Raw genomic sequence first — 13,744 nt, forward strand, 5'->3', positions numbered from 1 at the left:
CCTCTAGATACTATCTTTTGATTGTAAGAAGTTCTGTTCAAGTTTGGTAAAATTCAAGAGGGTTTATGAATCTAATAAATGATTTAAAAACTTAAACTGCAGACTGTACGTAATGTTAACTGGAATAAAACTAAGTCCATTTATAAGTAATATACGGAAAAACAGGAAATAAATTTTTACAAAATTTCCTTCTAGATACTAGCTTTTGATCATAAACAAGCTTCTGTCCAAGTGTGGTACAAATCCAGGATAGTTTAAGAAAGTCATTAAAATTTGAAAAACTTTAACCACAGAGTGAATGTTTTGTTAACTGGCAGAAAAACTAAGTCCATATATGAGTAAAATATGGATAAATAGGATTTTTTTTTACAAAATTTTCTTCTGGATACTATCTAATGATTATAAACAAGCTTCTGTCCATGTTTGGTTGAAATGCAGGATAGTTTAAGAAAGTTATTAAAATTTCAAAAACTTTAACCACAGAGTGAATATTTGTGGACGCCGCTGCCGACGACACAGACAGAATGTAGGATCACTATGTCTCGCTTTTGCCACAAAAGTCACAGGCTCGGCAAAAAAAAAAATGGATTAAACTAAACGCTGTTTTTTATGTTCTTCAACTTTCAACTTAGTATTTGATTCGACTTTCTTACTGTTTTGATTCATATGCCACTGACGAGTTTTATGTATCATTTCTAGCATACCAAATTATAAGTTCCATACATTTTTGTCGAGCTTTCGACTTTTGTCGAAAAAGTGAGACATAGCAATCCTACATTCCGTTGTCGGCGTCGTCTTCGTCGTCGTTGTTGGCGGCGGCGGCGGCCACAAATATTCACTCTGTGGCTAAAGTTTTTCAAATTTTAATAACTTTCTTAAACTATCCTGGATTTCTACCAAACTTGGACAGAAGCTTGTTTCTGATTAAAAGCTAGTATCCAGAAGTAAATTTTGTAAATATTTTGTTCCATTTTTTCCGTATTTTTCTTATAAATGGACTTAGTTTTTCTTCCCGTTAACATTACATACAGTCTGCAGTTTAAGTTTTTAAATCATTTATTAGATTCATAAACTATCCTGGATTTTTACCAAACTTGGACAGAAGCTACTTACAATCAAAAGATAGTATAGAGAGGAATATTTTTATTAATTTTTTTCCTCATTTTTGTTGAGCCTGCGATTAACAGCAAAAGTAGGCGAGACACTGGGTTCCGCGGAACCCTTACGAATTTTTTGTACATGAGATTTTGCTACTCATGCTTCTGTATCTTCTGTCAGTATGAAATAATCAACCTTTTTCTTCTGATGCATTTCTTGATTATGTTCACTGTTCATTTAATACATTAAACATGTTTAAGGGAAAATACTAGCTATTCATTGATGTCTTGTTAAAAAAAAAAAAGCTATTCATCATGTTCATTGATGTCTAAATTACTTTCCCCCATTACAAATAACTGAGTCCATTTTAATTTCTCAGTAAAATACTAAATACTTGTTTTTTCATTTTATAACAGGACAATCTTAAGAATCTGAGTTGTTCCTATTAATGTAAACACAAAACGGTTGACGTGAGCGTCTTGGAAGGGAGTCAATGGTAAAAGTCTACAGATTGCCTGACAGCACTTGTATCCCAAAAACTGCATTTTACCCCTATGTTCTATTTTTAGCAATGTTGGTTGGTAGGCAGGGTCATCGGACACATTTCTTAAACTAGATACCCTAATGATGATTGTGGCCAAGTTTGGTTAAATTTGGCTCAGTAGTTTCAGAGGAGAAGATTTTTGTAAAATATTACAAAAATTTACGAAAAATTGTGAAAATTTGACTTTAAAGGGCAATAACTCCTTAAGGGGGTCTATTGACAATTTTGGTTATGCTGACTTATTTGTAGATCTTACTTTGCTGAACATTATTGCTGTTTACATTTTATCTCTATCTATAATAATATTCAAGATGATAACCAAATATTGCAAAATTTCCTTAAAATTACCAATTCAGTGGCAGCAACCCAGCAACAGGATGTCTGATTCGTCTGAAAATTTGTGGGCAGACAGATCTAAACCTGATGAACATTTTTACCCTGTCAGATTTGCTATAATGCTTTAGTTTCAGAGATATAAGCCTGCATTTTACCCCTATATTCTATTTTTATCCATCTTGGCCATCTTGGCTGGCAGGCAGGGTCATCGGACACATTTTTTAAACTAGATACCCTAATGGTGATTGTGGCCAACTTTGGTTAACATTGACCTAGTAGTTTCAGAGGAGAAGATTTTTGGAAAATTTAACAGGCGACGGATGCCAAGTGATGAGAAAAGCTCACTTGATCCTTTGGGTCAGGTGAGCTAAAAAGAAAGTCTTTCATTTCAATATGAAACTTTGCGACAACCCAGAATATACCAGATTCTAATATTTTCCAAAATTGGTCAACAAATAATCTGTTTTAACCTAACCTTAGTGCATCAAACTAAAGGTATGTGGAAATCATAAACATAATGAATAAGTGTATTAATGAGTCCTTATAATGCCCCAAAAGACATTTCAAAGGCAGTAAATGTCCAGTATTACTCTGTCTGATGGATATTTGAGGGGGTTTTTTTTGTTGTTTTTTTTTTGGGGGGGGGATTGAATGAAAGAGGTAAATTCCATTCTTTTCAAGCATACATAATGAAAACTCTGACTGTTGTTTAAGAAGTTTTAATTCAAAGTGGAATAGTCAAAGTATTTGGAGTGAGTTCAAATAATAAATTCTGAAAGTATCTTGTGTGAAATTATGAAAAATGTAACTATAAATAAATGATCACATTTCGATAAGAATGTGAAAATTGACATTTTATATTTTACACTTCAAGAAATTTAATTCTGTTTCTTATCAATTTCTCCTCTTTAATCATTCAGAATTTTTTTTATATTTGGAAACATAGTTTCATAGTTTGTCTACACACATTATTCAAAAAAAAATAATATCTAGCAAATACTTATGAATCCACAATTATCAAAAATCTAAAACAAAATAGTTTCAAAAATTATGTTTATCATGAAGATACTTTGCTTATCCAGGCATTAAAAAAAAACTTGTAGTCAGAAAATGGGATGTACCAGTCTAAGATGGTAATTGAAAAATTGTATTCATCATTGTGGCCATCTTGTGGTTATGCAACAAAAATAAAATGATGAACTTACCGTTGAACATTTCTCAAGGGTTTGTTTCAACTCATCTCTCAAAAATTTAATGTAAGCATCTTTGAGTTCTCCATCTGGAATTCTCACCTCCAAAGCTCTATTCCAGACCTAGAAATATAATCTACCAATTTAATATAAATGGAATCTGATCTTTTTTTTTTTAATTTTTATTTCATACTTACAGGACATCTATTATTCAAGATCCTTTACTTTCACAATAATTCACTTTCATTTTCAGAGCACATAAAGGCTTCAAACTTAATTGAAATCAGGACCTTAACATATCTATAGTATGCAACTTTTTTTTTTTATTATTAGAAAATGTTCAGTAACAGAAAGGTAAATGAACAAAGTCAGAAATGCTGTCGCAATATGTCAACATCACTGTTTTTGACAATCAAGTTGGTCCAGACTTCAGGCCAAAAATAAAATTTTGATTCTTTGATGTTGCCTTCCTACCAACATAAAATGCAGCCTAACAGAAATTTTTTTTGACATAAATCAGTTAAAAAAATTTTTAAAGATTTTTTCCTGCTCTAACATCATTTCCTTGTCTAAAACATGTAACTTATGTTGTTGGCCAAAAAAAAGAAAAAAAAACTACCTACCCAATATAAAAATAAGGAGATGAGGTATGATTGCCAATGAGACAATTATCCACCAAAGTTTAAATGAAGTTGATGTAAGCAATTGTAGGCAACTGTACAGCCTTCAACAATGAGAATCAAAGCCTTAAAGACTGTTAAAGCAATTGCTGCCTAGTTAATGTGTTTGCGACTTTTATTTTTCATCCACATGTAAAAGAATTAAACCTGAGAGGGGTCTTATCTAGTGAGAAGTAATGATGTTTTAACTTTAAATCAATATAAGACTTATCTAGCAGAAAGTCATTTTTACAATGTTTTAACAGGTGACGACCTGTTTACCTGGCTTCTGGGGAGGCAAATATATTTGTGGAAATATATAACTCCCGAAAAAGACAAAACAGATTATCCCCTTGTAGAGTGTTTATTACTGAACAATTATTAACATTACAATCCATGCACCTGGCTTCATTATCTCTATTGCTTCTATCTTAATTTTAAGTATATCATAATTGGTTTAAATTTAACCATTGAGTTGATGATTTTAACTTTCCTGACACAAGTGTTCTACCGAACTATAGTTTTTTACAATAAGAATCATGCATTCATACATACTGATTAAAGATTTGAAGATGGGACCGGCTTCTGAAATTTATCTAAGAACTGGCTAACGCTAAACCCCTTTCATTACTAATGACATAATCCCGTAAAAAAATAAAGCAACAGATTTTAAAAATAGAAATTAATTTACAGTTAAAAGTTTCATGAAGTCATTGTCAATATGCTTGATGATTTTTTGCATAGGATTGAAAATCAAATATTTAAAACACTCATGTAGTACAAAAGAAGTCATTCAAACTCCTGTTTGTTTCTTTACTTTTTTCTAATCCTTCTTTCAAAACATCTTTCCTGGCTGGGCATTGTAATAGAAATAAGACAATAGTATTAAGGTAGTACTAATAATAAAATAAAATTGAGTACTGTATCTTTCAATTTTGTAAATCAGCAGTGCTTTTCTGAACCTTCTTCCAGATGAAAATTCATCTGCCATGATCACGATTTGTACAATTCCGATGTTCCAAACAAGTTCAAAATTTAGAATGTTAACTTGCAATGCAGCCCAATAATCAAGAGAAACACCAATTTTGATTGGCTGATTAAATACAGCCCAATAATCACGAGAAACAACAATTTTGATTGGCTGATAATGATTGTCTACCTGGGGATAAGTTCAAAGTCAGACAATATTTTGTCTGTGTACAAATTCACAAAATCGGGCAGGGTGAATTAAAAGAGTACAGGGTGTCAGTCGGGAAAGGGCGCCCTATGAAAACGACCAAACTGGTACACGGTCAATGCTAGAGAGATCTATTTTTAAACCATCAAATGAAAAGACGATGGTCATGCATTGTGTAGGGTCATTATGACATTTGACAATGTCTCAAGATCACTATAACGTGCATAGTGATTTTACGATAATTTTATGAATGAACGAAGATTTTATAAATAAACAAGAGCAACTTGACCTCTTTCAAAAAAGAAATATGAATTAAATAACATTTAACCGTATAAGGTATAATTCAGGCAAATTTTCAATATCAAATCAACAACTGACATGCTTCAATATTTTGATGAAACGTCTCAAGAAGGAAATCGCAGGTATAAAAAAAGCACTTTCTCACTCAGCCTTCTTAGTCAAACGGTTGTCCTCTTACAAAAATACATCTACAACAACACATGTTGAAACTTCACAAACCCACTGTTGTTTTTCAATTGTTCCAATAAATGTATTCCATTCCATTAGAAAACATACAGAGGATTTTTAGAATGACAGACAAGGAATCAGTTTTATCATTTCAAAAACTTTGGTTTGATCGATCTGGGTCACAAAGATGGCTATATGCTATAGCATGAAAGCAATTGCTTTAAAAACCCATACTGTATAGTTGGCTATAAAAGGCCCGACATGAAAAATATGAAACAATTCAATTGAGAAAACTAACTGCCTTATTTATAACAAAATATTTACTAGGATACTGAGAAAAGACAACATTATTAATAAGGACAAAAATTTAATGTTTGAATTGCTAAATTATGAAAATTGTTAGACACAAAACCTTCCTATTTCAATTTTTATCGACTGAAGTGTATTTTGAATTAAATTTCTTTCCCAAAAAGTGCAGCACACCATCATCAAATACAGGCATGCATGTAAAATCTTAAATTGTTAGAAGTAGTACATGAACTTTCTCAACAATCAAGGTATTGCAAATTCTTACATCATAAGAATAACCCAATCACCCCACAAGAAGTCCAATGGAAAGATATTAAACATAATTCTTGAATTTTCTTGTATTTTAACATTGTCCTTCCTATCCATAATCTTACCCTCAAGAAATATTCTTCATATCCATAGTAACGCTCATTGATCATGATGTTCTTTAATCTCTCTCTGTGTTTTTGGAAAGTTAAAAGATGGTCTGTATAGGCTCCAGTTTTGCCCTGTGCCTGTCTCCTTTTGAGGCATCTTTCAAACCAATCAATGGATATAAAGAAAACTTCAGCTACACCGATGCATAGAGGTGATTTATAATCTTCTGCTACATATTTGGTACCTACTAGGTCCAGAATATTGCCAGCAATTTTGTAATTTCTCAGAGGTGTCTCAATTGTTAAGTCACTGTAATATAACATTAAATCCTGCTCTTAGATTTTATATTTAGAATATATGCCAAAATGTATTAATTCGTGACATAAAATTCCTTCATCAACTGCTAAAAACTTTTAAAAATAAGGTACATTGTTTGTATTGCCATTCTTCCTTGAAAAGTCTAACTAAGGTCTTCAACACAGAGCAAAGGCTCATAATTATCTGCAAGTTCAAGATGGCCCCATGCAGCGATTCATATGAAATTCTTTGATACATGTTGCCCAAGCTACATCTGCATTAATTGGGGTAATGTCATCATATTATAGATCCCAATAGGCAGAACAGAAATCTAGAAAATACTGTCTTAACTTGACAGATAAACTCTTAGTATTATACAGAACCAATAAATAATATTTACACACCAGGGTTGCAAAAGTCATACATAAGATACAGATATCATGTGTTAGTGTGCAATATGTTGTTTTCCCCAAAAAAATAAGACAGATTAAATGTAGGTGATGTCAATTTTTTCACAAGATATCCTGTGTTCACTGTGCAATATGTTGTTTACCCCCAAAAATAAGACAGATTAAAGGTAGATGATGTCAATTTTCACATTGTAAACTTTCCATTTATATGCAACATTCCAATATATGAAGTATATATCTTTCATCTAATATTAAACTTTGCTTATACAGCTACAGCTATTCATTGAAGAATTTTTGTTTTCATTACAGCTATTTTTCCAAGTATATGCTTCATTTGTAGTAGACAGTAACAATACCATTACAAGAGGCCTTATTGCACCTCCTTCTTTATAAGTCCAAGTGGTGCAATTTCACCAAAATTGCATTTGTCAACAGGGAAAATGGCAAACACAATCTGTAAGTCATCATGAAACCCTAACGCACAAAACACACCTGATCAACAGGCATTATGAAGAAAAGATCTTAGTCCTAAATTCATAACTGATGTAACATCTATGTCAATCCTTGTTCAACATTCACAGAAGAAGAGACAACACCAATGTTTTGACATAATTCATTTTTCATTATCTTATCATTGACAAAGAAGGTAATACAATATACTGGGTTTGAATAAATTAATATCAAAAATAAATCCATTACCTTGCACACTGTAATGAATTCAGCAGCAACATTCAATCAAACTTTCAGAGAATAGTCCATAGAACTTTAATACTTACCAATCTTGAGCCAATTTCAACAGTATAGATGACAGTTTTTCTAGAGTTTTTATGGCACCCTGTAAAAGAAAAACAAAAGAAAGATATAAATCTGAAAGCAGCTGTAAATAACTTTAAAACTTATTCTACAGGTTCACCTCAGCCTGCATGTTCTCATGTTACATATGCTTTGAGTGAAAACTTTCCAAGAGGCAGCTAAAATCAGAATTCACAGAACAAGGAAGTAAAATTTCTATTTCATACATACCTCATATGATAAGAATGTTACAAAGAAAGTATTAAGCCTCAATAGCTTCTTTAATTCAAAAAAAGAAAAGATTGTTCACATGACTGTTTCATTTAGAACAATAATATGTGTCAATAGGACAAGATGCCCTGCTAGCCTTACCACATTTCCATGATCAGTGAACATTGAAATTTTGGTCGAAACCATGATTTGGTATATATATTTAACAGTTCACTTCATAATGAACATGTGTACTAAGTTTCAAGATCATGTGACCACAAACTGTCCTAAATCAAAACTTTAACCTGATATGGGAAAACAAACTAACAGATTGACAAACAGACAGATGGACTCACAATCAACAGATTTACTCATTTTCATTTACTATAGTTTAACTTTATCATATTTCATAACTGCCTTAAGAAAGTTTCGGTCAAAAGAAAATAGAATGATAATGCCATTAATCCAGTAGTTCATGAGAAATTGTGATAGAAACATTTGTTGGATGAATGGACAGACAAAACAGATGGACAGATAAGGTAAATACATTTTTTTCTCCTAGAGTTGGGTATAGTAATTTAACAGATATGTTTCATTTACAGTACTGACAGAAATATTTAAGATAACTGACTTTTAGAGTACACCTTCTAAATTATTTTGATGACTTGCATATTTCCAAATATTTTGAAAATATTTAATTTGAGTTAAATAAAATTATGATTGTGGTGACAGATGATAAAATTGAAATACAAGACTGCTTATAATCTCTAAGTATTTCAAATAAAAAACAGACTTTAATAATAAATAATACTCTACCGTAGCCTTTTCTTTTGTAACATAATTTCCAGTATGGGAATCAGCTTTGATGTGAAAACAGAGTGTTGCAAGAACAGCATCTGGAGGCAGCAACTCTAGGTTAACAACTTCTGTTACATGGAAAAAATTCACACATGCTAAAAAGGTTCTTGGAAATAAATAGTCCACTTTAAAGTATGGTGCCAACAACTGCGTAAGTTCACTCCTTTTCCTGTACAATATTAAAAGAATCATTTAAAACTAATTGTTTAGTAATTTAATGAAAATAAAATTCTTCTTTATCACAGAAAAGTACCCAATAATTTTTACATAATGTCTTCACTTGAAATAAAGTAGTGTTGTCAATGGTTAATCAGTTAACCGTCGGAAGGATCTAGTATCGAATACCAAAAACACTAACCTGACCTTTTTCAATTTTAATAGATTTGATATAAATGTGTATTAAAATCATTAACAAATTTTGTTGAATTATAAAATTATCGTCATGGTAATTAATTTGACAGATCAATTGGCCAGTTTATTGATTGCAACTGTTTACCTGAAAACATTCTGACTTTACAAAATTATTTAGCATAAGGACAACTTGTCTATCATGCTTGGGGCAAGATCTTAAGTAAACATAATTAGCATACATGTATTTTGAACAGTAACTGTTGTAAGACGATGAAGTTCTACTAATTACTTCATTTCATTTTTTATTTAATATTGTGTAGGCCTACATATAAATATGCAACCTCCATCGTCCAAGGATTTGTCATACTTTAAACAAAATGCTGACTCAAAAATGGTGAATGCAAACTGGATTTAATGTATAATGGTTGGTACTAGTAACTAGTTTAATCATCTAAATTAAAACAATCTACAGAATTTTCTGAGACACCAGAGAAAATGAAACAATCAATGGTTTCAGACATTCTCAATTCGACGAGATCAAGAAGATTTTCATCTTCTCAATCTGAAGTTGTTACAAAGGCCATAGTTGATATGGTAGTATTACTAGTAAAACTTCACAAGGAATGATTAAAGCCAAGCCTCACAATGCCCAAGGATGAACCTCAATTTATTGTATCATAAAAACATGCATTTGTAGAGTACTGTAGATAAGGCCTTTAAACATCAACTGAACTACCGGTTAATCAGTGGAAAGATTATCCGAGTAACCAGTTAGGCAAAACCGTTCAATATGACAACACTAAAATAAAGAATATCTTACAGTTCAAATTGTTGCTAAACACAATCACTCTCCAAATATCAGTGGGATTCTACAATTACATTTTTATTTCGAAATATGGAAAATTTTCTCGATAGAAACTCAAATCTCTCTATTTCTCCCACTTTCATCATTATTTAATTGTAAGTTCATGTAGTCGTTTGTTTACATAGCATACAGTGCTGGAGCTACATGTTTAGTTTTAGTTACATGAAATGGATTAATATTTGTTTAATTTGAAGGTTAATTTTAATAAATTTTAAAACATTTAATTTTTTTTTTGGTAAAAAGAAGGTTAAATGTAATTGCAAAAATCATTTCATAAGTTTTAATACAAATATAATTAATTTTTAATAAAAGTTTTCTTTAGCGGTCATTAATTAACTTCATAAATTAATAAAATGCTCCGCTGGGGCGCAGCTTGATATGACCGCAGAGGTTGAACCCTGAACAGTTGGGGCAAGTATGGACACAACATTCAAGCTTGATACAGCACTGAATTTGGATTGTAATTAAATATTTGACACAGCATAGGTTTCTGACACAGAATGAAAGTGGTCTAAGAACTTAAAAATTTTTAATTTACCTATTCAAACCATATCATTATTATTTGCTTTTATATATAAATCAGAAATAACCAATTTAAAATGGAAAATTTTAAAGAAAAAAAAGGAAAAAAAAATCCCCCCCCCAAATTTTTTGAATCCCCTTATGATTCATCACCCCCAAACTCTATTCCAGCCTTCCCTTTGTGGTGTGGTACCTTGCAGTACAATTTCAGAGAGATCCATACACTTGAACACAAGTTATTGTCTGGAAACTAGAAAAATGCTTGTTTTTTGGCCCCAAATTCCTAAACGTTTAGGGCAATTATCCCCAAACTCAAACCCAGCTTTCCCTTTGTGATATGGAACCTTGCAGTACAATTTCATAAAGATCCATACACTTACACACAAGTTATTGTCCTGAAACTAGAAAAATGCTTGTTTTTTTGCCCTTTTATGGCCCCTAATTACTAAAATTTTGAGGGAATTACCCCCAAAATCAATCCCAGCCTTCCCTTTGTGGTATGGTACCTTGCAGTACAATTTCAGAGAGATCCATACACTTGAACACAAGTTATTGTCTGGAAACTAGAAAAATGCTTATTTTTGGCCCCATTTTGGCCCCTTATTCCTAAACTTTTTGGGCAATTACCCCCAAACTCAATTCCAGCTTTCCCTTTGTGATATGGAACCTTGTAGTACAATTTCATAAAGATCCATACACTTACACACAAGTTATTGTCATGAAACTAGAAAAATGCTTGTTTTTTGCCCCTTTTTTGGGCCCCTAATTCCTAAACTTTTTGGGCAATTACCCCCAAACTCAATTCCAGCTTTCCCTTTGTGATATGGAACCTTGTAGTACAATTTCATAAAGATCCATACACTTACACACAAGTTATTGTCATGAAACTAGAAAAATGCTTGTTTTTTGCCCCTTTTTGGCCCCTAATTCCTAAAATTTGGAGGCAATTACCCCCAAAACCAATCCCAGCATTCCCTTTGTGATATGGAACCTTGTGGTACAATGTCAGAGAGATCCATACACTAACACACAAGTTATGTCTGGAAGTTACAAAAATGCTTATTTTTGGCCCCTTTTTGGCCCCTAATTCCTTAACTGTTGGTACCATAACCCCCAAAATCAATCCCCACCTTCCTTTTGTGGTATTGGACCTTATGGTAAAATTTCATTGAGATCCATTCACTTAAACTAAAGTTAGAGTGCGAAAACTAATGTGTCTTCGGACGACGACGACGACACCAACGTCATACCAATATACGACCACAAAAATTTTTTTGCGGTCATATAAAAAGTTGACACTTCTGCATTGACTTAATGTCCTACTTGGTCCGGGTACACAGTTATCGTCCTTTGATTTTCGTTGTCCACGAATATAGTCCCTAGTGTGGACAGTGTGTTACTTGTCGATTTTTTTTATACCCCTTCCAAATTTATTTCTCCATGTTTTATGACTCAAATAGTAAGTAGGGGGGTGAAATGACACTGTAAAAAAATTTGGGTCATGAATTTTAAAGTAAAGTAGTGATTTGGTCCAGCTGAAAAATGTTAAAAATTAGCACTTCGGAAGCTGTCAAAAGATTTGAAGACCCCCTTAACATGAAATTGTCCATATTTTGAGTTAGAGCCGATGAAGTTTTCTATAATTTTGATATAATTTGTCCCAAAAGTAGTACAACACACTGTAAAAATATTATTGAGAAAGCGCAGGTGGGATTTTTTTAATTTTCATTTATTGTCTAAAAGAAATGCACTACGAAATAACTGTGTACTCGGACCACTTTATATTGAAACTGCATAGAAAAGAATGAATTTCTTTCGTAGGATGCAAAAAACTAAACCTGCAAATTTACCTGTCCCATTTAGATTTCCCTTTAAACATTTTAAGCTGGTCGTCAAATTCTGCAGTGCCCCACCATTCCGGCCTTGCATCTTCGTGGTTCACCCTAGGGGTGGCAGCTTGATAAGGTACATATTTATCATACAGATAATGTAAAAGAGGAACACAAAATAACATACAGGACTTGTTTGTGTCTGATGCAAACTGTTTCATTACCTTCAACAATGAGGATGTTCTACAATAGAAAACAGAAACTTTAAAACAATGTATATTCGTACCTTTTAACTTATGATTTTTCTCAATCGTAGCAGGAATCGAATCCAGTTTTATTTTCAGAGACCAATTTGAGTTTAATCACACAAGATATATCTCAGGGAAATAATATATTTGATAGAAACCAGTTTCCTGAATAACACAAGGATTGTGACAATAGTAACATGGAAACAAACTAAAAAAACATTAATTTTTTTTAATAAATTTTGGTACTTTCATCTGTAATCTGTAAAAAAATTTGGTAGAAAGAAAAAAATTAGTTTAAAATACATGGTCCATCCGATTTTTAATGGCTTAAAAGCAATCTTTTACCCCAAAAGAAGGCTACATGAAAATATACATACATTCTTTTCTTTGTCTTTGGAAAGTAGTCTTTTAATCCTTCAAATTCAGGACATTGTTTTCTGTCATTCAAAATAGGCAAAAGAGCTCTACACAGGTTATCATCTTCTACATCTGTCAGCTGAACACCATAAGTATCTTTCAAGGAAATGAAGGCAATAGCAGCTGACAAGTGTAAGACATGGTCTTCATCATCAACTTTTGATTTTTTCTTCTCATATAATCTACTTAACTGTCCCGCTATGAAATTGTGTATTTCCTGTTGTAAAAATAAATCAAAGTTATTCAATCTTTCACCATATTTATAAGATCTCCATGAAATATACATAAATTAGTAGAACTTTTTGTATTTGTAAAAATTACTGATGAAAGGATATTGGATGCAAATATGACATTGTAATTACATAAAGTTGTCCCATTATATAATGTGTTTTTCATTTGGCTATTGCATATGCTATGTGGAGTTGTCACAGATCTTCATATTGTGTGAAAACTTGTTATCCTATTAAAGCATGTGCCACCCTTAATACATTGTAAACAATATAAATTATATACACTGATAGCAGTTGAAATAAGGACAAATTGAAGTAACACTGAAAAATTACAAATAAAATATTTAGTGACCTAGAGTGGAAGTATAACTGTACCTTGCAGTCTAATTTTTATGTTTAGTGACATTCAAGTGTATCAATGTTAAGCCATTGGGAATGTAACCAATCAAAAGAGGTCATTTTTTTCACCAAGGAATAAGTCAGGTCTACTGTATTTTAATCAATATTACATGTACTGATTATTTATCACCATTGTATCTTTTAAGATATGTTGTATAAGTGCATATTTTTAAAAATT

The 13,744-nt window shown here is 31.9% G+C and overlaps 1 protein-coding gene across 1 annotated transcript in view; it reads right to left on the reverse strand.

Moving 5' to 3' along the window:
• Positions 1-2,967: 2,967 nt before the first annotated feature.
• The window catches only part of LOC127724886 (uncharacterized), a 31,061-nt gene continuing 20,284 nt past the window's right edge, over positions 2,968-13,744 (reverse strand). Inside the window, exons 11-17 of the mRNA XM_052231888.1 lie at positions 12,898-13,154; positions 12,294-12,515; positions 8,664-8,874; positions 7,622-7,680; positions 6,156-6,447; positions 3,184-3,291; positions 2,968-3,003 (exon numbers count right to left, since the gene is read on the reverse strand). Of these exons, the coding sequence (XP_052087848.1) occupies positions 2,968-3,003; positions 3,184-3,291; positions 6,156-6,447; positions 7,622-7,680; positions 8,664-8,874; positions 12,294-12,515; positions 12,898-13,154 (1,185 nt within the window). The remainder of the gene's footprint in view (positions 3,004-3,183; positions 3,292-6,155; positions 6,448-7,621; positions 7,681-8,663; positions 8,875-12,293; positions 12,516-12,897; positions 13,155-13,744) is intronic.

Source organism: Mytilus californianus, unplaced genomic scaffold (assembly GCF_021869535.1).
Source record: "Mytilus californianus isolate M0D057914Y unplaced genomic scaffold, xbMytCali1.0.p SCAF_14, whole genome shotgun sequence".
NCBI classification, from domain to species: domain Eukaryota; kingdom Metazoa; phylum Mollusca; class Bivalvia; order Mytilida; family Mytilidae; genus Mytilus; species Mytilus californianus.